The 22484-nt window shown below is 42.4% G+C and overlaps 1 protein-coding gene across 2 annotated transcripts; it reads left to right on the top strand.

Moving 5' to 3' along the window:
* The first annotated feature begins 1068 nt into the window (after positions 1–1068).
* Positions 1069–22111, top strand: LOC119697964 (cartilage associated protein). 2 transcript variants are annotated; one of them, XM_038129373.1, is made up of 7 exons: positions 1069–1658; positions 5104–5253; positions 5848–6019; positions 8463–8591; positions 9514–9659; positions 11671–11754; positions 20824–20916. In XM_038129373.1, exons 1-7 carry the CDS (start codon positions 1212–1214, stop codon positions 20899–20901), a joined length of 1206 nt encoding a protein of 401 aa, XP_037985301.1. In that variant the 5' UTR covers positions 1069–1211; the 3' UTR covers positions 20902–20916. The 2 variants fall into 2 exon arrangements, with proteins under 2 accessions (XP_037985301.1, XP_037985302.1); XM_038129374.1 differs by lacking the exon at positions 20824–20916 and adding an exon at positions 21403–22111 and having other exon boundaries at positions 1205–1658.
* The last annotated feature ends 373 nt before the right edge of the window (positions 22112–22484 follow it).

Raw genomic sequence — 22484 nt, 5'->3', positions numbered from 1 at the left:
TGTCAGGGGCTTGGGTTTTTGGCGGGATTTTTTTTTGTTATTTTGTGGGGTGTGGGTTTTTTTGTTTTATTTTAATTACTTGTAACTTCTCAGTTTAAAAATAAAAAAAGAACAAACAAAGATCTGGGCCTTCACTATTTGTCTAGTTTGGAAGCCCTGCTAGCATTTTAAATGGCTCTACATAAGTTTTTCCAAGCTGGAGGGTTCTCCAGTCCCAAGATCATCACTGATCAGTGCATGAGTCCACCAAGAGCAGCAGAGAGCAGCTGGTCCGACTCTGATTGTGAAATCTGGGAGGCTGCATATTGTCATAATGCAAATAATCTCTATGTGTCAGACTGAAAGAACAATTCTAAAGAATTGCTTGATTAGATTAGGAACTTTCAAATTCTCTGGATCTACAGCCATAGCTTTTCCCACTTACTAATGATTATTAATTAATATAGCTGGACATCAGAAAATGCCCCAAAGGACTGCACAGTGGAGAACGCACTGTTGGCATTCTATAGCTAACATTTGAAGTATACTTTTCTGGCAAGTATCCAAAAAATGCAAAATCACTTCCCTTATAGATCTTCCACATTATTTTTCCTCAGGAAACCAAACATCGAACAGCAACAAGAGGCAGAATTAGTGCTTACAGTTCTGCAACACCTTCTAACACCATATCTAAAACTGCAGTTTCCAGGGAAATAATGCCCAGAATTGTAGGAGTATTCCAACAATGCACTTATTGCTTGTCATCACAATATGAATGCGTGAACCTATGCTACAGGGTTTGTAGAGAAACACACACCAAAAAAAAAAAATAAAATTGAAGGGTACAAGAGATTGATTTACAAGATCTATTTTCCAAACAAAACCCCTAAATTGTGGACGGCAAAAAAGAGCGATTCTCATGGACACTGGGAAACACATTAACGAAAAGTTTCCTTGCGGACGCGACTGCGGCTGGCACCCGCTGCGGCTCCAGCCGGGCAGCAGCCCCGGAGCAGCCGGCGCTCCGCTCGCCCCGCCCCGCCGCGGCCGCGCTCCCTCCCCGGGCCGCCTCTGCCTCCGCCCCGGCCCCGGGACCGCCTCTGCCCTGCCTTCGCCCCGGCCCGCCCGCTTCTCCCTTCCCTCCTCCCGGCCCCGGGCCGCCTCTCCCGGCCCTGCGCCCCGCCGGCGGCGGCGACGTGGTGCTGTGCGGCGGCGGTGGCGGAGGCGCAGCCATGTGGGTGGCGGCGCTGGCGGCGCTGCTGGCGGCGGCCGGGGCGCAGTACGAGCGCTACAGCTTCCGCAGCTTCCCGCGGGACGAGCTGATGCCGCTGGAGTCGGCCTATCGCTACGGGCTGGACCAGTACAGCACCGAGAACTGGCCCGAGAGCGTCAGCTACCTGGAGGTCAGCATGCGGCTGTACCGCCTGCTGCGCGACAGCGAGGCGTTCTGCCACCGCAACTGCAGCGCGGCCGGGCCGCCGCCCCCCGCGCCCCCCGCGCCCCGCAGCGCGGCGCTGGAGGAGCTGCGCCTCCTGTCCGGGGTGCTGCGGCGGGCGCAGTGCCTGCGGCGCTGCAAGCAGGGGCTGCCCGCCTTCCGACAGGCGCAGCCCGGCCGCGAACTGCTCGAGGAGTTCCAGCGCCGCGAGCCCTACAAGTATCTGCAGTTCGCCTACTTCAAGGTGAGCCCCCCCCCCCCCCCCGCGCCGTCTGCTTGATCCCTCCTCCTTTCTCCTCCCATCTCTCTGCCCTGCCTCCGCTCCCCCCGCCTCTGTCGGAGGCTCTCAAATCATGCCTGGGGCGGTGCCACCCTCCAGGCACGCCAAGCGCGCCTGTCAGTGTCGTGGTGGAGGGGGACAGTGTGGTGTGTCCCAGGACGGCCTCGACGGACCGCAAATGGCTCGTGCACCCAGTGCTAGAAAAACCTCCTGTCATGCCCAACTCTGACCTGGCCCTCGGAGCAGGTTACTCTGGGCCACGACCTCATTCCCCATCACCTCCTCCGCACCAGTTCTCATCTGCCTCACCTCCATTTCTTTCCTGCCCCCTGGTCAGTCCTTGCTCCCCTAGGCTGCCAACCCTACACTTTGTAATTCTCTCCTTGACAAACTTTTCAGTTGTTTCCTCCCACTCCTGTAGCCTGCAGTGGGATTAGCATGTGCCTTGCCTTTCCCCCTGCTTACCCACATACCATCCTGCTTGCTCTTCACCCGTGTTTTACAACTCATCCAGCACATCCCCTAGAATCAGCCTTTGCAGTTCTTCCTAGACGTCTGGCCACTGGACGCTGCCTCTGTGTCCAGTAGCTGTGTCATTCCTGCCCCTCTCATCTTTCCATCTGCCTTACATTCTAACCTTCTCTGGAACCTTTTTCAGACTCTTCGTGTCACAGCTCTGCTATTGCAAACGATCTTCACTACTTCTTCTCCTTCAGCGTGTCCACCTTCTTCACTTGCTCGTTTCTGGTCCAGTTCTTTCAAGTGCAGCAGCCCCCAGCCCGTGACTTGCAGATAGCCTCATGCCTGGAAAACTCCAGTTTCATTACAGCTGCAAGAAGGAATGAAGCAAAAATTGGCTGCTGAAGTGGGACACTGTAATGCTAGCCCTGGAATGGTATTCCCAGTGGTATTGTGGTATGGTGTCCCCAGTGGGGACACACTTCTCTCTTAACAGATTTCATCCTGTTTTTCTGGCTTCTTATCATTCTTCTGCCCAGGATTTAATTGATTATTTTCTCCCTTCTCATCTTCACCTTCTGTTCTCTATATCAAGGTCCATCCCTCCTGCCATCCCCTCAGATACTGCAGTTATTTGCATTTGAGATAAACAGGGCCTCTCTGTAGGAGGAAACAAGCTGAGCTCTTTGGTTAGATTGTTTTCCCTTTTAGGGATTCACTCCGAACACATCCCAGTATGCATTACATAGGGCTGTATGCTTGTGCATTATTTTGAGATTGCTTCTTGAAAACACACATCTTCTAAACTGCTGCTGTGCCCTTTTTTTAGGAGTGCTGTTTCCTCAGCAGTTTTCCCAAAAACTCGCAGGGAAATGGGTTCTCATGAAACCAGAACAGCATCCGCATGCACAGTATCCCAGGGGTGTCTAATGCCTTTCCTAAGACCATACAAAAGAACTTGATACATTTTAGCCTCTGGAGAGGGCAGGAATTCCTCGAATTCTCAAAGCCATATATGGACATTAAAATGACATCACTACAAGTGTTTCCTTTTCTTATCTTAATTTAACTATTAATTCCCTCCTTGTGGCACGTACGTACAGAGTTTGCACTGTACAGATAACACCAAATATAATTTCTTCTTATCGTTTCAAATACAGCCAAGTAACTGCCAGGTAGGAGTGTGAGAGGGAAATTGCAGGGATCCCTCCCCCCTTTTAACTTTTTTTCAATCACATTTGCATTAAGTTTGAGTAGTAGTTTGCTGTTTTTGCCTTTAGTGTCTGTTGTTTATATTGTGTTTCTTACTGGATTTGTAGTTCAGCTCTGAGCCCTTATCTTTCTCGGGGAGTTCTAAATGGGCCTTCTAGAGCTACAAACTGCTGCATCCAAAGGGCTTTTTCCTGGCTGGTGGTTTCTGTGAAAGGAATGTCCTTTCCCCCACCCCTCTACCCCCCCTCAACAGCATTTATAGTAGAGGAAGAAGTGGGAGGGAAATGCTTTATGTAATTTTTTAGAGTGACCATGTGTGTATTCAGGTGGGCTCCACAGAGAAATCTGCCACGTTGTAAGATTCTGGGAGTAGCTGTTCCTGCGCTGCTGCTTGCTCCTCTGGAGGGAGCTTTCTCAGAGCCACTGACTTCACTTAGGAGTGTGTTTCTACAAAACCTTTTTTAATTTCTTTTTCCTAAGAGGTGAAAATTAGAACCAAGAGTGAATCATGGACCTAGGTAAAAATGAGACTTGTCAGCCTACCAAAGAAGCAGGTTTACACTACAGCACAGATGAAACCAGGCATTTGACGAAAGTGCAGCTGAGATTTCCCTTTGCATTTAGCACGGTCGGGGCGGACTGGAAACGCGTAGTTTTGGGACAGCCAGGAAGGGCAGCTGGCAGAGCTCCAGCGCTGGGACACTCCTAGCGGCACAGCTGCGGTGGGTGGGTTGAAGTTTTGCTCCTGTGCAGCCATCTGTCAGGTTCCTTTCCAAAATGAAAGGCACCTTTTATGGGTGCGAGCAGAAGGCTACGTGTGCACACTGTGATCCTTGCTTGTGGTTTCAAACATCTGCAGCCAGAAGGTGTTTCACATGTGAGGTGGAGCTCTGTATTGCCTGTACATCAGTACACTGACCAGCCTAGAAAAGGGGTTTTAACAGTTCACAAATACCCCAGACTTTTGTTTTCCCTCCCACTCTTCCTAAATATGTGCATATATACGATATAATTTATGAAAATATGCATATGTGTGTATATATATATATAAAATTTTAAGAAATCATAAATGGCATGCACGCAGAAGTACATACATGTTTGCTACATGCAGTTGTAAATGAGAAATGCACTCTTCACAAAGTATATCTAACAGGGATTAAAGTTAGTTTAAAAATGGGCACAGAAAATTGCTTCGGGACACAATTTTTGACCAGGTCTCTGCAGTATGATCTAACTTTGTAATGCCACCAGGAAGATATATTATTGTAATAATGTCCTCTGTGCTGCTAGGCAAATAAGTGAGATAAACACACACAAACAGTGATGACTTCTGACTATTATCCATAGGTTGGCATCAGTACTTGCTGTGAGATTAATCCCTCCCAGGAGCCCTGGTATTTTGCCTTGTCAGCTCTGTGAACAGGGGAGGGGCAAGGGAAAAAACCTAATCTTTTTGATTTACAACAATGATCTATTCTATCTGCAAAAACGGTAGACTTCTAAGTTAAATTGTTCACGGTGGTGCAGCTAGGAGTAAAACTGAGAGGAATTATATCAGTTTTACTGTACAATTGTATCTGCTGGGACTGTGCTTTCAGTGGAAGTGAATTTGAGTATAGAGAATGCAGGAAAAATCATTGAGAAGACTGGGAACCTTTGAACTGTTTTGTTTTGGTTTTTTTTTTTTTCCCTTCAGTTAATCTTTTTTTAACACCTTCTTTTCCCTATCCCTGTTTAGGCTAATAATCTTCCAAAAGCTATTGCAGCAGCTCACACATTTCTTCTGAAGCATCCAGATGATGAAATGATGCAAAGAAATATGGCCTACTATAAGAGCATACCTGATGCTGAGGAGCATATTAAAGACTTGGAGATAAAGCCTTATGAGGTATGTTTTTTATTCAGGAGAGTCTGCTCTTTTGGAACTGTTCTATTACTCCTCTTATTGAGTGAGATTCGGGGATCTCATTTGCTTATGTGTTCTCAGTTATTAATCTCTTTTTGTCATCTCAGTCGTCTTTGTTTTGCCTTCTTGGTGCATTCAGTAATTCTCACCTCTCCTGCACTTCATTGTTCCATAAATGAGTCACAGCAAATCAGAGAGTGGCGTACCTGAAAGCTGCTACACTGCTGGAGCTGAGCAGGTGCCTAGTTACCCCAATTCATGAGTGCTGTAGTGGCACAGCTGAAAATAGCTCAAACATTTGACTTTAAGATTCCATTGAAAATCTCTGTCACAGCCTGCGCTTTAGACTCACACCGTTGCTTCTCTCCAGCAGGCTTTTCTTTTGATTGGAAATGGAATTACATACCCTGCTCTCTAGGAAATACCTGTTAAAATCCATTAGTCTCCTGTGTTTGTTCTCACTTCATCTGGAGAGCAGCTCATACAGAAATGTGGAGACATCATTTACTGTATTTGAGTTTACACAACACCTCTCACGGGTCAGTGACTGCTGATTCATTCCTGCCAATTTTTCAGAATCTCTTTGTCAGGGCAGTGAGAGCGTACAATGGTGACAATTGGCGGACATCCATCTCGGACATGGAACTGGCTCTTCCCGATTTCTTCAAAGCCTACGACGACTGCATAGCAGCCTGTGAAGGCTCCCGAGAGATCACAGATTTTAAAGACTTCTATCTTTCCATTGCAGGTGAGTAGTTACAAAACATGAAGGAAAGATGGCCCCAAAGTGCATTTCAGTTTATTCATGGGATTGGTTACCCAAGTCCTGTTCCTCAGTTTAGGCCAATAGGAGTTTATTAGATTCACTCAAAACTGTTTGAATTCTGGTTTACTTTATGCTCTCATCAGTAACATAAATAAAGTCTGTCAGGAAATCAGAACAGAGATCTCACATTAGCATGGAAGTTCTGTGTCAGAGTAACATACAAGTGTAAATAACAACTGCTCCATCTGGGTAGCAGTGGTCATCCAGCTGGGTCTCTTGACCATCATTTCAGTATCAGTTTGGCCACCTTTGAGGCTCAGTGGTTAGTTAGCCTGCCTTTGAAATCAGCTTTGTGGTTTGTGTAGGTGTGGTGATCTGCATCTCCTTTCTCATAAGTATGACAAGGTTCTGTTGGCTATTTTTAATATTTTCTGCATTAGAGTTTTACTAGTAGGCAAAATCTATATTTTGTGTGTATAGCAAAAAAAAAATCCATTGCTTTGCAAAGGAAAAGGGACATCAAGTTTTTTGATTGTTGTCAAAATGGCGCACGCACATTTCATATGCTCTTTGGCAGTGAAAGAAACAAGTAATTTCTCCAGTGCTCTGACAGCTCAGAGTTGTTGGCAATATTTTTGTGGAGACCACCTGCATGTTTTCTCAATAAACTTAGATATTCTCTTGTGCTTTTTGTGCTTTAAGTTGCCCTAAGGAAAAAGATTCCAACCTTTTGTCCTAAAGCCATAATATGTTCTTGTTGAGAGGAAGCTTTTGTGAAGTATGTTTATACATGAGCAGCTTCAGTTTCTCCTGGTGTGGCAGCTGGTATCCACCAGTACAGCTGACATGGAATAGCTAATGCAGGCTGTTCCTCAAGCCTTGACTTGCTCTTGGGAAAAACATGCAGGAGTCTAGGATAACAAATACAGAGTGAAGCACAAAACGCAGGAGGTAAAGCAAGCAACACAAACTTTATTCCCCAGTGGGTCAGAGCTCTGACATCAGGACAATCCCCAAGCCACTGTAAGGAGTAGTGTCTATGCTTAGCTCTGATTGACATCACCCTCCCTCTCCCTCCTTGGAAGTGAAGGACAATTCCCAGCATAGTGATAGGAAGGAAAGGCAGGAATTGCTGCATGATGTCACCATGGCCATGTTCATGCATTTCAAGTATTTTGCTCTTGAGATAAGAACACTTAAATTTATTTGCACTGCCTGGGCTGAATCTTGCCCGTGTTCCACGGAGAGATATTCTGCCTCCAAGGGTCTGCAGGAAGCAGATGTGGCAGTAAGTGTTAACCAGAAGTGTTTGGGTCTTGCACTAGGTGTGTATTTATCACTGAGCAGTGAGTTGTGTTGGAAGCCAGCTGTCCTCATTGCATGGGATCACTTCCCTGAGGGACTCACATCTTTGGCTTTAACTGCTGGCTAGAATTGAACATTGATGTGTATGGAAATTCCACTCTTCTTTTAAAAGATGGGTCTGGGAATTTCATTTGGCGAGTTATTTTTAGGTAGTTTCAGCAGTTATATTTAGTTAACCTCGGTGTTCTTCATGTTAGGAATTGTCAGGGATGAAAAGTTCTTGTCTTGTCTCAGAAATTTGCTGCACAAGCTTAGTTAACTTGCTTTCACCTGCCAAATGTGGTTAGCAGGGAAAGTAAGACTTTAAAATGTGTCTTTTCTGTGCTGATGATGAATATGATATATCCAGAAAATGCTTGAAACTTTTTGCTGGAAGGTTTCCTTGAAATGTATTTTCTTGAAGATAAAATCACCTATAGTCCTATATTGCATTATTCATAGCAATTTTTAGACTGGGTAAGCTTGTGAACTTACATGTTCCTGGCCGAAAGTTTTTCTGTGCTGAGCAGCATATTCTCCTCTTTCTTCTCCCTTAAAACATCCAAATTCTGGGCCCATAACACAGCCATCTCTGGAGGGTTTTTTTTGCAATCACCTGCTGTATCTGTCTGTGGCACAGTTGTACTCAGCAGTGTGGGGACCTTATTTGTGAAATAATGTAATGAAATTGCCAAGGTTTGCAAAATTTAGAAAAGGAAAGAATGCACTGTGAAGTTTACAGCTAGGACATAATGCACTACTGTGTAATACTCTATAAAACCCACCAACCACGTGCTGCCTGTAGGTGTCAGTGAAACCTAAGTGCTCAGTTCTCTGGAATTCCAGCTCTGATGCCTTAAAAGTCAGCCACACAGATTTTTACAGAAGGGCCTAGTACCAACACTTGATTCACACTTCAGATGGAGTTGTAGATTCTCAGTACTTCCAAGCAGCAAGAGCCCGATGCACAGGACCCAGGAGAGCATTATAGGGCCAAATTTTAATGGGTGACTAATGGGAGTGATTATAACAATTTGCTCTGCGCTATCCATCTCCTCTGTTGCTGTTTTCTTCTTTCCAGACCATTATATTGAAGTCCTTGCATGCAAAGTGCAGTGTGAGAGCAATCTGACACCCATTATAGGAGGCTTTGTTGTTGAAAAATTTGTGGCCACCATGTACCATTACTTGCAGTTTGCATATTATAAATGTAAGTAGTAATTTTTTCTGCTTTAATAACACTGATGTTGGATGATGTGGGACAGATTCCATTCATAATCTTTTCCCTCTAATTTTATGCTTTTGAATGTAAGCAGTACCCTCCAGAATCTGCATTTTAAAATGTTCTGGGACAGAAAATCCAAGTTTCCTGGTGTCTTTTGCTCCCTGTTATCACTGTAGTTAACAGACATGGGACAGAATTTCTTCCAAAGACAAACGTAAAGAGTATTTATTTGGGTTTTTTTTTGCTTTTTCCTAGTGGATTCTCATCATCCTGTTAGAATGGTGCTAAATGGATTTTGAGGAAAGAGGGGACCACTTAGAAATTGTAGTATTCAGTGCTCAGTGATGACATATTTGATAGGTAAAATAATCAGTGAAAGTTGTGGTTTCTTGAGGAGCTGCTTGCACTGTAGAGAACACATGTAGCCCTTGCAGCTGTTCCTCAAAGGGAAGACACACATCAGCCATGTAGCATCAAGCCATTAATGACTCTTGCTTGTGTTGTTTGACTACACATTTTACACCTTGACTCTTGTCTCTTCATCAATCCTGCTACAGAGAAGTAGGTAGGGGTTTAATTTTTTTGTTGTTGTTTTTTAAATAAATGCCCCAGCGCATTTCACCAAGCTGTGAGCTGATACTGGGATACCTGGGAGGAACATTTAGTTAGGATTTTCATAGAAAACATCAGAGGTTGATGATGAGTTGATTTTTGAATCATGGCCTTATGTGTTTCAGAGCAAAAATAGCATATAGTTTCTGGGGAGAAATTTTTTTTCCTCTATGCAGCTGGTGAGGAGGTAGAGTACAGGCTGTGTTTCCATTTGAGTTTTCCAGAGCTTAAATAATAGCAGGAATTTGTTCATTTACCTTACCTGGATTTTTTTTGATGTCTGTTTATCAATTAGTGAATGACATGAAGAATGCAGCTTCTTGTGCTGCCAGTTACCTTCTGTTTGACGGGAAGGATGAAGTAATGAAACAGAACATGGTCTATTACCAGTACCACAAAGACAAATGGGGACTTAAAGAGGAGGACTTTCAGCCCAGATCGGTAGGTAGATTACCTGAAATGCCTTCTAGACACATTCAAGTATTTCTCTGAAATTCAATGGAAAAATATGAGATATCTTCTGGTTTTGGAGTTTAACACGTCCTGTTTTATTAAAGTCATATAGAGAGTTGTACACAGAGGTGTAGTGTGTCATGTAAACAGTGAGTGTCATTGTAACTCTTCCCTTTCTGTTAGAATATACTACGATAGCATATAATGTATGATGAGAAGTAAACTCGCACTGGTACTTCTCTGACACTTAGGCATATTTATGTCTTTATGTACCTCTACAAATAAAGCAGCTGGCCCCTGAAATCTCTGATGATGAAATCTCTGAGTGACATTCAGGCTTTTGTGAATCATTATTTGCCAACACATAGTTGCCCACTCGCTTGTTATTTCGGGTTCTGTGGGCATTGGAATGTGTCTGAATATGGTAACTCCAGCTAAACTGACTTTCCACTTACTCCATTTAGAAGACAGCTGGGTGGATGAGGATGGAAAGAGGCTCAGGACTGTATTTCATCTAATTATCTAAATTAAAATGCTTGCTGCAAAGAAGACACCAGTCCATCCAGCAGTAGTTGTCATCTGGCTTGGGAAAACTATTTTAAAAATGGGTTTCCATGCTGTTCTTAAATTTCCATGTCCAAGGAAATTTTACAGCCTGGACTGTGACCTCAAATTGGATTTTCTAACGTTTCTTGTTACCAGGATTTAAGTCATGCAGCTAAATTGTGACACTCACTGACTGCTTAAGCATCAGTCATATGGGGTGTACAACTAGTTAGTCATTAGCAATACATGTTCCACAAATTAAATTTAGTGCCTTCTAGTCATGCCTCTTAGAGCACACACTTTATTGGCACAGTGGGAACCCAGGTCTGCCCTGCAGGACCAACTGAGACAAAAGGCAACAAAAATGCATTTGGTTCTTTCAGGCAGCAACGGCAACCCTGAGCTCACAGGGGAAGGGGACTGCTCCTTTGTCACTGCTTTTGGGAACAGAATGGTGCTTTATAACTGTATTGGAGACAATGTTTGGTGGTGGTGGGAGTGAGGGGTAGCAACAGTATGAAACTGCAAACCGCAGGCACGTTTGGCATACGAGTGCAGAGAGGGCAGAACAAGGGCCCTACACATGCACTCTGAATGTTTCATTGATAACTTCTGGAGCTGGGGACTACAGATAATTTGATTTTAAAATACAAAATATTAAATGCACACAGCTGTATTTTCTTGTACTTTGATCCATGTAGCTATAAACAGAAGTTGCTTGCTGTCCTAATCACTTGCCTCGAAAACCATAATGCCTCTGGTTTATATTCAAGAAGTGGTAATGGGGTGACAGCAACATTTGGCTCTGGCACTAACCTTTAGATGTTCTTCTGAAAGAGGGAGTCTCCTGTTTTCTTCCCCAAAAGGAGTTAAATGGAATAATCAAAGTAGATGGCAGTTGGCACTCACAAATGTGAGGGTATGAGACTGAGCTGCCCTGTGCTGTCCAGGCACGCAGTGGGGAAGTGAGGAGGGACAGGTGAGTGACCTTGCAGAGTTTCCCTAGCCCAGGCTCAGGCAGGGCTGGTGAGTCATTATCATGCAAAACAGCTCAGTGTGTCTCCTTCCCAGAACTGCCTGCTGCCATACGCCAGCACGAGGAGACAGAGGCTTTCTCCTGTCCAAAGCCCACTGGAATGCAGGCACAGGCTGCTGCTCAGCCCTGGCAGTCTCATTCCTTATTCTCAGGCTCGCCAGTGCTTTGAAACATGAGAAAAAGGAGAGTGCTTTGTTCTTGCAGTGAGGAAGCCTGTGCTTAGGAGGATCCACAGAGGAGTTTGGAATACGCTGTTTGCTGTTCTGCAGTTTCCTTTCTCAAACACTGTGAGCCCTGCCTGGGATCTGTCTTTGCTAGGTCTGGGTGTGACTTCACTGGGATGGTTTCAGGAGGCATGTGATGGCACTCGCCTGTCTTGCTACCCTAAAGTAACAGAAATTTGGGGTTTTTTGATAGGAGGCAGTTCGATACCACAACATTACCACGCTCCAGCTGGAATTGTATGAATTCGCGAAGGAACATCTGATGGATGATGATGAGGTGAGTTTTCCAGAAATGAAATCAGGGTCAAAAAATCAGCAATCACGTTTAAAGTGAAGATGATACATAGCTGTAATTCCAGGATTTCACCAATATGGAAAAATCTTCTTGTAACCACGACCAATTTATAATAAGTTTTTGTTTGGTAAGTGGAATATAAGAACAAACCTGAAGAACATCATGTACCATTTAAAAAAAAACATGGACAGAATTAACACAGAGCAATATATGATGCACTGAGCCCACAGAAAAGAAAGGAAACCCAGTTTTCGAGTCGTAACACCAGGGGGCAGAGAAATGGTGCATATATATTTAAACCAAATGTTTTTCTGCGTTTGGTGTTTCAGGGGGGGATTTTTTTTTTTCTAAAATGTTATTTAAATTAGATTTAAAGGTCCTTATGATTTTGTCCAGAAGTAACCACCTAAATTGTAGTTTTTGTCCAAAGCAAGTCTTGTTATCTGTTATTTTTTTCTGCTCAGTGGCATTTTGGTCACCCAGTAATGCTTTTAGATGGTTGGAATTCGTGGTCAAATAACATATAATGACTACTATTTACACTGGAAAATATGTAAGAGGGATTTTTTTTTTTTTTTGGTGCAAGAAAAGTAGTTTAATTGTTGAAAGGGCATTTCCTTCCGCAACTGAAATTAAAGTATAATTCATGGGAGGTTTTGGATTGCCTTTTGCTTTTGGGTCCTTTCATTTAGAGGTTTAAAAAAAATCTTCAAATGATGAAAGGTTGCTGGCATTGACAAAGAAAGAACTGTGCTCAGTTGTGACATGAGGCAAGGGTATCTGTAATGAGCCCTGCAGAGATCTTTCCTAGTTAGAAAAGACGAAGATGGTTTATGTTAAAAAATGAAAACACCTTTGCAGTTTTCGGTATCCAACACATAGATGAGAATCTTTTACAGCCGAGAAGTAATGTCTGTGCTGCCTTTAGTATTCCTGTGATCTGAAAACAACTCTATGTAAAATTCCATTGCAAGGTTACCAGACTTCAGGAAGACTTTCCATTGTGATAAAACCCTCTGCAAGACAGTTTAATAAGCTTGCTTTAAGGTTAAGCTTAGATGAGGACTAGTCTGTATGGATTTTCATCAAGGTGGGAAATACTTCAGCACTTTTTATGTTCACTTGTTGGTTTGTGCTTTGTCCATTATGTTTTCTTATGTTAGGCATCAACTTAATTTGTACTTTTTTCCTTCTTTCCTATCTGCTGCCTCAAAACACAGGGATGAGTAATCAAGTAGGGGGGGGAAGAAGTCCATTTTGAGGGTTTTCCCCATATGTTGTTAGAAGAAGGGTTATGGAACAATCTTCAGCACTGTGTGTAGAATAAACAAGCATTCATTTGCTGGTGTTCATTCCTGTAGCCCCTTTCACCAGGGCAATTACAAATGACCTTGCAATCTGCAGGAGGGTGGTGCAGTATAAACCTCAGTTAAACTTTTGGGCTGACAAGGAAATCACGTTACACTGGATTATATGTTTGGATTAAACAACCAAAATTACTGGGCCTGCTTATGCCACAGATACCCCTACCTCACACTCTCTTTGTTTAGGAAAGTTACCATTATTCTTCTTCTCAGGGAAAAAGCTGAAGGGCTTCTGTGCCCTCCCTTGCTAGAGCCCAAAAGGCTGTGGGAGATGGAGGCTGTCCATGCCTCTGGCTTGGCTCTGGCTTTTGGTAGTGAACTCATAAATCCCTGGCTAGCAGAATTTGTCTTTGGCTCCAGGAGACTTCCAGGGAGTGCAGACAGAGCAAGAATAGCACAGAGGTAAAACCACTACCTTGCAGTTTCTGCTCTATGGGCAGGACCTGGTAGTATAAGTGGAATTTTTTATTTTGTTTATTATTTCTCCTGGCATGGAGAGAAAAGTTTGTTCCATAGGAATGTTGAAAACTGATGAAAACCCCAGGTAAGGCATTACAGTAAAAACTTTATTAAAAATTGTTAAGGATGGAGGCAAGCTCTCTTCTAAGTGCACTCTGTTTATTTAAACCATGTGCTCCTTGGGCCATAGGCCATACTTTCTGTGAGTTTCTGTGGTCCATATTTGCTGTTTGTGAAGTTTCTTGTGAGCCTGTAAGATAGCCTGCAAGATAACCTGCAGAAAAAAATAATTCTTTTTCCCTTAACGGAAGCAAAAGGATTGATGTGGCAAGAGGATCACTTCCTATGTGGGTGTCATTATTTTCAAGTGGAGAATCTCATTTCATCCAGACTTCTCAGAGCTCCTGTATCCCAGATCATCCACGTGTCTTTCTAAATCCCCTTAGCAAAGTGAGTGAAAACATTTGGCTTCTTCAGGAATACATAGCAATAATTGCAGAGGCTGGAACAGGCAGTAATGATTTTTGCATATGTTACTACAAGAAATACTGTCCTGCTTGTGTTACTCTATTAATGTTTTCCACAAGGAAATGAAAAACTCTTAATTTAAACATTTAACACAGTAGAGGTGACAGAATATTAGGGCCAGCTAGCTACAGATTACTTTTAAGAAAAAGTAATTTTTCTTAAATATCCTTGCAGTTCTCCACAGGGAAGTTAAAAGAACATTACAGTGTTGTCATCTTGGTTGGCCATGGATAGACAAGCTTCTTGATTTCTGTTCAGATGTGTAATGCATCAAGGCTATCATGGATACAGCTCCTGGTACTGCACAGATTTAAGTGGCAAACTGAGATGCTGTTAAGAGCCAGACACTCAGCTAGTGTAGATGGAACTCCAGCACCACACTAATTGTATAAGACATGTTTTTGGCCCATAAAATCAGTGTTCTTATGGAATTTTTGGGGGGGAGATAGCTACTTAGCTGTTCTAAATTACATAAGAACCACAAATATTTGGCGGGGATGAGCCTACAATGTGATTTTTCTTTCAGTACTTAATCAGTAGGTGAAAAGCTGTCGGCAGCTTTTACCCAATTTTTTTGGACATCCTTCTTTTTATTTGTATATAGTGTGTGTTCAGTTTGTGTAGTGGCTGAGATTAAAACACTCTGTGTTTCATCACATCCATGTAATGCAAAGAAGTACTGAACTAATGTGACTGGTTGAGAGAAGACGTATGGAATAGCATCAAAACACAAGGGCCCAGTGGAGTACTGATAGCAAATAGTAATCTGAATTCAGCCTATTTTTCTGTTTGGGAATTGCTAACAACATACTTTGAGCTTTATTAACTCACTCCTTGCATATGTTGAAATGATTTATACAAGTGTGCTTGTAACAGCAAGTTTTAAGTGCTGTAAACCCTGCCCTGCCTGTGACCTCAGACCAGCACAGCTCCAGCAGCACTGCTACCCTGAGAAGGGCTGGTGGCAGCTGTTTCAGAGTGAGTTGCCAGCTAATGGGCAGTGTTATGGTCCCTGTTCAACACACACTTTTTTAAAGAAAAAAGAAGTTTAGGGTGTTTTTTTCCCCATCATCATTTTCTAGTGGAGATTCTTCCCGTATGGCTGGATCTTTCTGCTTTCTCCTCTTGCTTCTGCACCACTGGATGTGTGTCTTGGTCAAAGGGGTTCCTCCTCCCATTTAAACCACTTTGCATGAGAAGCTGCCAGCATGGTTGGGCTCTAATGGATGGCCCCAAGCTGCAGGTACTGGCGTTAGGAGGAACTTCTACTGCCCAGATTCTCTTACGCTTCTGCATGCAACATAAAGCAGGCAAGAGAGCATAAACAGAGCTCAGAAACAAGACCATGGGAAGGCTTCTGCTTTCAGTGCAATTGGAACAATGTTGAAGTCCCTGTGAAATTGGGTTGACTCATGTTTCATAGGCTTTATAAGTAAGTTCAAAGGAAAGCACATTTACTGGTTTACCGTAAAATACTACTGTAATAACGGCAGTGTACTGTCGTCTCCCATAATATATGGGAAAAAAACAGTTAAAGGTTCAGAATATATCATTGAAATGAAATGGAAAAATATTTGAGAAACTAGTTAATATTTATGTAAAAAACAACTAAGCTCTCTTAATAGTGAAAAAAAAAAAAAAGCCCTATAAGCATGTGGCAGTTGGTCACACTGTGGACTAAGTATCTGAAAAAGAAATAAGTTAAGCATCAAGTAAGTTTTCTGCACAAAGAGTTGAGGGATTTTCTTGTTTTTTCCCCAGCTAGAATGTGAGGAATGTCCAGCCTGGACTGTACAGCTCATGGAAGTTCTGGCAGGGCTTTGAGGTGGTTGCAGTTAACTCTCAGATTTTAACTGAAGGTTAGAACAAGAAACTTTCTCTTGGTCAAAGGCTGAATAAACCTTTTAGGCTGAGCCACTCATTGACACATGCCTTGCTGTTACCCTGAAATAGTGTTTTCCCTCTCGAAAACATTGCTGGCCAGTGGGCTTTGTGGTGTGTGTATGTGCAGGCTCTGTCAGATCCATGGAGCAAGTGTCCTCCACAGTCATCCATATCAAACCTTTGTCTTCACTCTTGGTGATTATTTGCTCTTGAACAAAATCTGCTGGTTTTCATAATCTCATCATTGTGACTACTCCCATTACTTACTAGGGCAGTTACAGGACAATAATTAATTACAGAGCAGCTAGATCCTCACCTAGAGGCCACCCTTCTCACTACCACAACCTGATCACCTACACCCAGTACATGAGGGAGTCAGATCTGTTGCTCTCACTGTTGAACAAGTTTCCAATCATTGAAGTCTTTGAACTTTAGCAAAATTTGAATTTTTGCTCTGAAAGACAACCGAGGGACAATTTGTGAAATAAGTATTTTTCTTCTAGGTCATAGATTATAAGGAAACAAAGATCCAGCCAATTCTTGATGCTCTGTGCATTGTCTCTTAAGGCTGTTTGTTGGGCAGGTTAGAATAAAAGCTGTTTCCTGTTCATTCACTATCTGTTTCTATAGCTGTTTCTTATTCATTTATGTGTAATCACATATAAAATCATGTCCATAATAATAATTTTCTGTGGATCTTAATTAATTCTAGAACTCTGTCTTTTATTATCTTCTCTGTTGCTTCCCTGAAGAATGGGACATCCCACTGCAGTACATACGGAATCCCTGTAGGAGAGGCCATCAGCAGATCTGCATTGGAAAGTATGAGTTATTACAAGAAAGTTAATTGTGTCCCATAGCTTGTCCTGTCCACACTGAGAAAGGGCAGAACAGGTTATGGGTGGGGGACCCATGAATGATTTGCAGAAGGCAATCATTGCAAGCCATGGCAAAGTGGTCTGTCAGTGGGCAGTGCAACTGCTGCTTGCTACTGTTTTTAAATGATGCTGTTGAAAGAAAAGTTGGTAGTGGACCATCAGCCTCAAGTGTGCCATAGCAGAGCCAGGTACTCGTAGCTCTTCCTCTTTGCTGTTTTATTTTAATAGTTGGCTAGGAGTCTCCAAAGTACAGATGTGTCTCCAAAAAAGCTGTGTTTTGTGGGTGAGAATGTGACATTTAATGTTGCATAAGGAAGGGCCTGGCCCAATGTATGTGATGGTCTTGGACACTCAGTACACGAGGTACTAAGTGAGGAGTTTTGCAGTCTTCTCCTTTTTAGGTCTTTTTTTTTTCCAGTGCTCTAGCTTCTCATAAGATGGTGCCCCAATATCACTAGCCTGGGTTAGCTTATTTAGAATTGACCAAGAACTCTGTTTTAAAATGATTTTTTTATTATAATCCACCTATTCACATACCTTCTGTAAAACCTTCTTGAATTAATTACTATGGCACACAACTTGTTCTTTCTGTCTATGCCTTTATTTCCTTGTTAATCTACACCAAGAGTGCTCACTTTGCATATCTAACAGATAATTAGAGGTTCCAGTTGGACAGATCAGCTTCTCTGATTCCTCCTACCACTCACACCAGTCTGGGAACATTCTTGATATCACACCTCTCATATTTCAGGCTATACCTGTTCCATCTTTTCCCATACATCCTTGGTCTGTCAGTCCCACTTTCCACTGACCATCCCTGGAGAGGGAAGAGGTTGGAAGCACAGGGAGGAAGGTTGTGGGCTGCCACAGAGCTGCTCAAACTGTACTTGGCCAACCTGGAGGACACGACTGTGGACTGAGGGCCGGGCAGGGAGGAAATGCTTCCCTGCAGCTGGCCAAGCAGCCCACCTGTGTGTACTTTCCACTTGTGGGCTGCCTGACTGTCACTGCTGTACTGGTCTGGCAGCAAACCCTTCTTTTCCCAATCTTAGCCAGACTTCACTTCCTGATGTCCTACCTAGCAGCCAGACATCTGCATCCCCCTTTGGGCCATGGATTGCTCACCAGCATTGACATCAGCTCTGGGCTGGAGCGGTGGGTTTGTGTTCCTGCCCTGGAGCTGCTGGCCCTTGTGCCCTCGGGTCACTGGCAGTGCAAAGAATGACAGGTTTGCAGCTGACTTAGCATGGAAAATGGGATGTTCTTCCTGTAAAGGTAGGGAGGAGCCAAAGAGCAGGTGGAGGAGGGACTCTGTCTCACTGAGGGAGTAAATCGTCTCAAAGACTCATTTTAGACTCCAGGTCTGCAGGCATAGATCTGCCCGAAGTTACTAGATATCAGCAGACAGAAGGCTTCTTTCCCTGGAATGAGCATCTATGGAATATGTACTGAGCTCAGCTGGGTGTCTGGTGCAGTGTGAAGTGAGTGCTAATGGGACAAGGACACAGCCACAGCTGCCAGGGTGACAATGTAATCTCCTTCTCCGAGGCAGAGTTATCACCTCTGCATTGGGCTGCCAACTTCTCCAGTGACAACTTGCAAGTGTTTAACATATTGATTGAGAAGGCAAAAATATTTTAGCTGGGGTTTTGTTTGTCTTTAATCTGGAGGTTTTGCGTTTTCCAGGATAACCAACATCCAGGCAATTACTCAGTTGTATTGCAGCATATTTTATGTATATTGTTTCAGCAACTGTTTTTATATTTTTGCCATATTTCAACCTCTCTTATTCCTCAGTACATCTAATTAGACCACAATAGCTTCTGCAATGTTTTCGTTTAGAGCTCAGTTTCAGACACTAGAGATTTCAGATTTCAGGTTTGTTTGGAGTTTTTTCCCCTAATACTGTTACATTTAAATATCTTTTTTCATTTCTTACATGTTTCTGGATTTGAAAACATACCAGAAATACCAGAAATGCCAGAAATAAAAAACATTAATTTTGTCTGTGTGTTGTGTGTCTTCTGAAAAATTCTGTCTTAGTGATGAGTGTGACAATAATGTGTTGGATACTTAAATCTTTTGAACAAATTCAAAGCACAACAAATTGCCATCCTTCAGGACTTGCTGAAGAAGCACTGCTGAAAATCACTTCACAGTTTCAAAACCTCAGTGGTCTTTTGAGATGGATCTGTGAAGCAGGGAACAAGAACAGCAGTTATTTCAGCCAGCTTTTCCTCCTCCCCTGCTTTTATTTTTGTTTGCTTAGTTTCATTATTTCTCCCCTGACTAGTCAGACTTCCTAAAAGTGTGGAGTTAATACTTTTTAATTACAATATCCATAACACCATTATTGTATTCAAATTAGACAGAATTTCTCTATTTCCTCTTACTATTTTCATTGACAGAGTTTTAATGCCCTTTTCTCACCAGAATAGAAAGCAGTAAAATTTTGGTCCTCAGAATGCAAGTGTCTAGAAGATGCTGTCTTTTGAAGGAATGCCTATTTAGACAAAAATCTGCTAAAAATGTAATTTGGATTGTAAGCATCAATTGAGCAGACTCAGAAGCCCAATACCATTCACAGACTTGGAATGGGTGGTGAAGCAAAGAGAAAATGAGCATCCAAACAAGGATGACTTGCTTTTAACATAACTGGTAGAAGTTCTCATTAATTTAAATATGAGAGTGAGTATGAGCTGATCAGGTTTTCCAGCAGAAAATGACAATTTATTTTGGAAAAAACCTAAATGACATCTTAAGACTTTTTTAGACCATATGTTTCTGTCAAGAAAGAAAGGACAGAAAGGTTTAAAGAAAACAGAGTTCATCAGAACATTGTAGTTGCTAGAGTAAAAGGTTGGAAATGTAGCAATGAGCATCTGCATCTCTCTAAGTCATATCAAAAAGTGAGGATAGAGCCAGGTATTCCCACAGGGTCTCCCCTCTCAGGGAGTTTCTGAACTGTGCATGAAAGGCAAACCAGAAAATACTGGTGTTTCTGAGGGTGCCAGCAGACGGGCTGCTACAGGCAGTTTTGAGTAGTTAGAGATGCTGCTGTGGAACCCTAGGGCACCGGGAATATTTCTCTGTCTGCTCTGGGGTGCCCTGACCCCCAGGGGAGCACTGACTTTGACCCTCATTCATGGAGAAAGCTTCCTAGACTTCAAGATAGACTAGAATTCACAAAAGTGTGAAATAGATTATAGAGAGTAGTGTAGGTGTATCACTTGGTGAGAAATTTAGGTTTTGGGATTTTTAAAAGTATGTCGTGGATGGAAGGAAGATGAAGGGCACGGGGTGTCGTCCTGGGTTTCTTCTTCATGCTTCTTCTTCATAGGTTTGGGTGACGTTTTGTAACAGGGCAGAAAAGTCCGCATTGCGGGCTCTGTGGGATCAGTTATTGGGTTAAAAGGAAAAATAATCTAGGTGTCCTTTCTTAATTGGATATTTTAGTCTTAAAAGACCTTGTAACAAGAGATTGTTAGCCATTGTGTGCCTTCTAGTGAAAAGCTGCTGAACTCATGGTTGTGAGACTGTTTTACTGATAAGAAACAGTAAACACCCAAGTCCAAACATGAGCTACTGTCTCAAGTGCCTTCAATCCAGACCCAGATACGCTGCTGCACAGTTGCTGTTGGCCACCTGCTTTTCACCACTGAAAGTGTTACCTTGTGCTGAAAGTGGTCACAGAAGGTTTTAGCTCAGTTGCTGTAGTTTAGTTGAAAGACAGTAAGTTCCAGCCAGTGGAGCTGTATCATCCCAGAGTACTCAGGCTGGAATGCAGGAAGATATTTAACTAAGGTATAGGACAGAGAACTACGTTAGGAGTAGTTTAAATAAAGTTGGATTGCTACATTGTGTTGGTGCCCTGTGTTAGCAGGGTGGAGCTTGTAGATTTTGTGGTCTGAATCTAAATCCTGTGTATTTGTTTCCAGTATGGAAAACATTCTAGTATCTCTCGTTCTTCACATTTTTGCTGCGTTGAAGCATGGCTTGTGAAGATCCGTGGTTGAAAATGGAGAAGGTGCGTGTTGAAGGGTTTGACAGGGGACGTCAACGATTAGAGCAGACACACAAAGTCAAAGTTATGGTTCTACAAATCTCTTTGGCTTTGAATTTTGAAGCTTTCTATATTTTTTTTAATGTTTTATGGTATTCTAACAACTTCCTAATTTAACAGATGCTTTAAACATTTATTCTTCTCTAAATTTGAGGATTTCATTGTCTATTTAAGTATCTGTAAAAGTACGAGAGGATTTACTGTGAAGTGTATAACATTTTCTCCTTTTAAGGTCTGTGTTACTGCAAGTCTTGTGCTATACTGGTATGGGCCATTTACCTGTATTTTATAGGTTTGTTGTACTAGTGTCTGCATGGAGGGTGTTAAAAATATTTGCACATCTATTATTACAGTTTATTTTCTTAATTAAAATAGCAGAAATTTCCCACCAATTTTGGGAATAATTTCATTCTGTTAAATTTAATTTCATTCTGTTAAATTTAATCATTTCTAGGGTGAAGTTGTCGAATTCCTTGATGAGCTGTTAGAAGTGGAGGAAAAGAAGGAATCCTGATGAGTGAAACCACCAGGAAGTATTTTACAGAAGTGAAGACTCACCATTGCTCCTTACTATTATTTTTGATCACCTGTAGTTCCAGTTAGATATACCTCAAAGGTGCTTCTTTAAGCTGCACCTTTTGTCCCAAGATCCACTCCTGAAAGGTCACTTCCGTGCTGCACTGACTCTTCTGTGAGCATGGCTTTTCACCGTGCAGAACTGGTGCACATGAGTTTCCCTCTTGGGCTTTCTTTCCCTTACACAAACACAACAGAACAGACTATTTCTGTTTTCTGGGATAACACTAAGGTTCCTCATTTCAGTGCTCTTCTACTAAGTTGTAGCAGTACAGCTAAATTCTCAAGAACTTTTGCAAGGTAATGAACTATGGAAGACATAGCAGTTCCTCTTTCTGAGCTATGAATTGTATTATTTATATATGTCTTTTTATGTGATGGTGAATAAAGTGATAATGAATCCCAGTGTGCCTGAAAGATATTAAGGTACATTTAAATAGCTGAAATGAGGTGTTTAACAAAGCACAACTAATGATCTTGTAAACATTGCTTAAAGAATTCTGAAAGCAGTGTTGATCTTTCTTGAAAGCCAAATGAAATTCCACTATGTTAAACTGAGAATAAAAATATTTTTTTTCTTCCTACCAGTTTTTCCTCTTTCTGTTTAAACAGCCTGTGGTCCCTGTTGAGGTGGGGCCAGTCTTGTATGAAATACTGACAATTGATGAATTTAGTATTCTGCAAAAAAATAATTTGTGGGTTTTTTTCAGCTCGGTGGGACTATCTGCATAGTTTTCATCCAGAGGTAAGTACAGGTAGAAACTGAGGTGATTTTCAGTAGAATAATGAAAAATATTTACATGTGAATTCCTGTCCTTTTTATTAACTGTACAGCAGAGTCCAATACAGGCATATTGGCACAAACCAAAATATGGTGTGATAGAGAAGAGTAATGAATTAGTGCCTAAGTCTACTGAAGAGCAAAAATCCCTTCAACTCAGAGAAGGATACAGGATTTCA

The sequence above is a fragment of the Motacilla alba genome, chromosome 2, assembly GCF_015832195.1.
Source record: "Motacilla alba alba isolate MOTALB_02 chromosome 2, Motacilla_alba_V1.0_pri, whole genome shotgun sequence".
Taxonomy (NCBI): domain Eukaryota; kingdom Metazoa; phylum Chordata; class Aves; order Passeriformes; family Motacillidae; genus Motacilla; species Motacilla alba.
The sequence above is the reverse complement of the archived record's forward strand: the minus strand, read 5'-3'. Positions and strand labels throughout refer to the sequence as shown.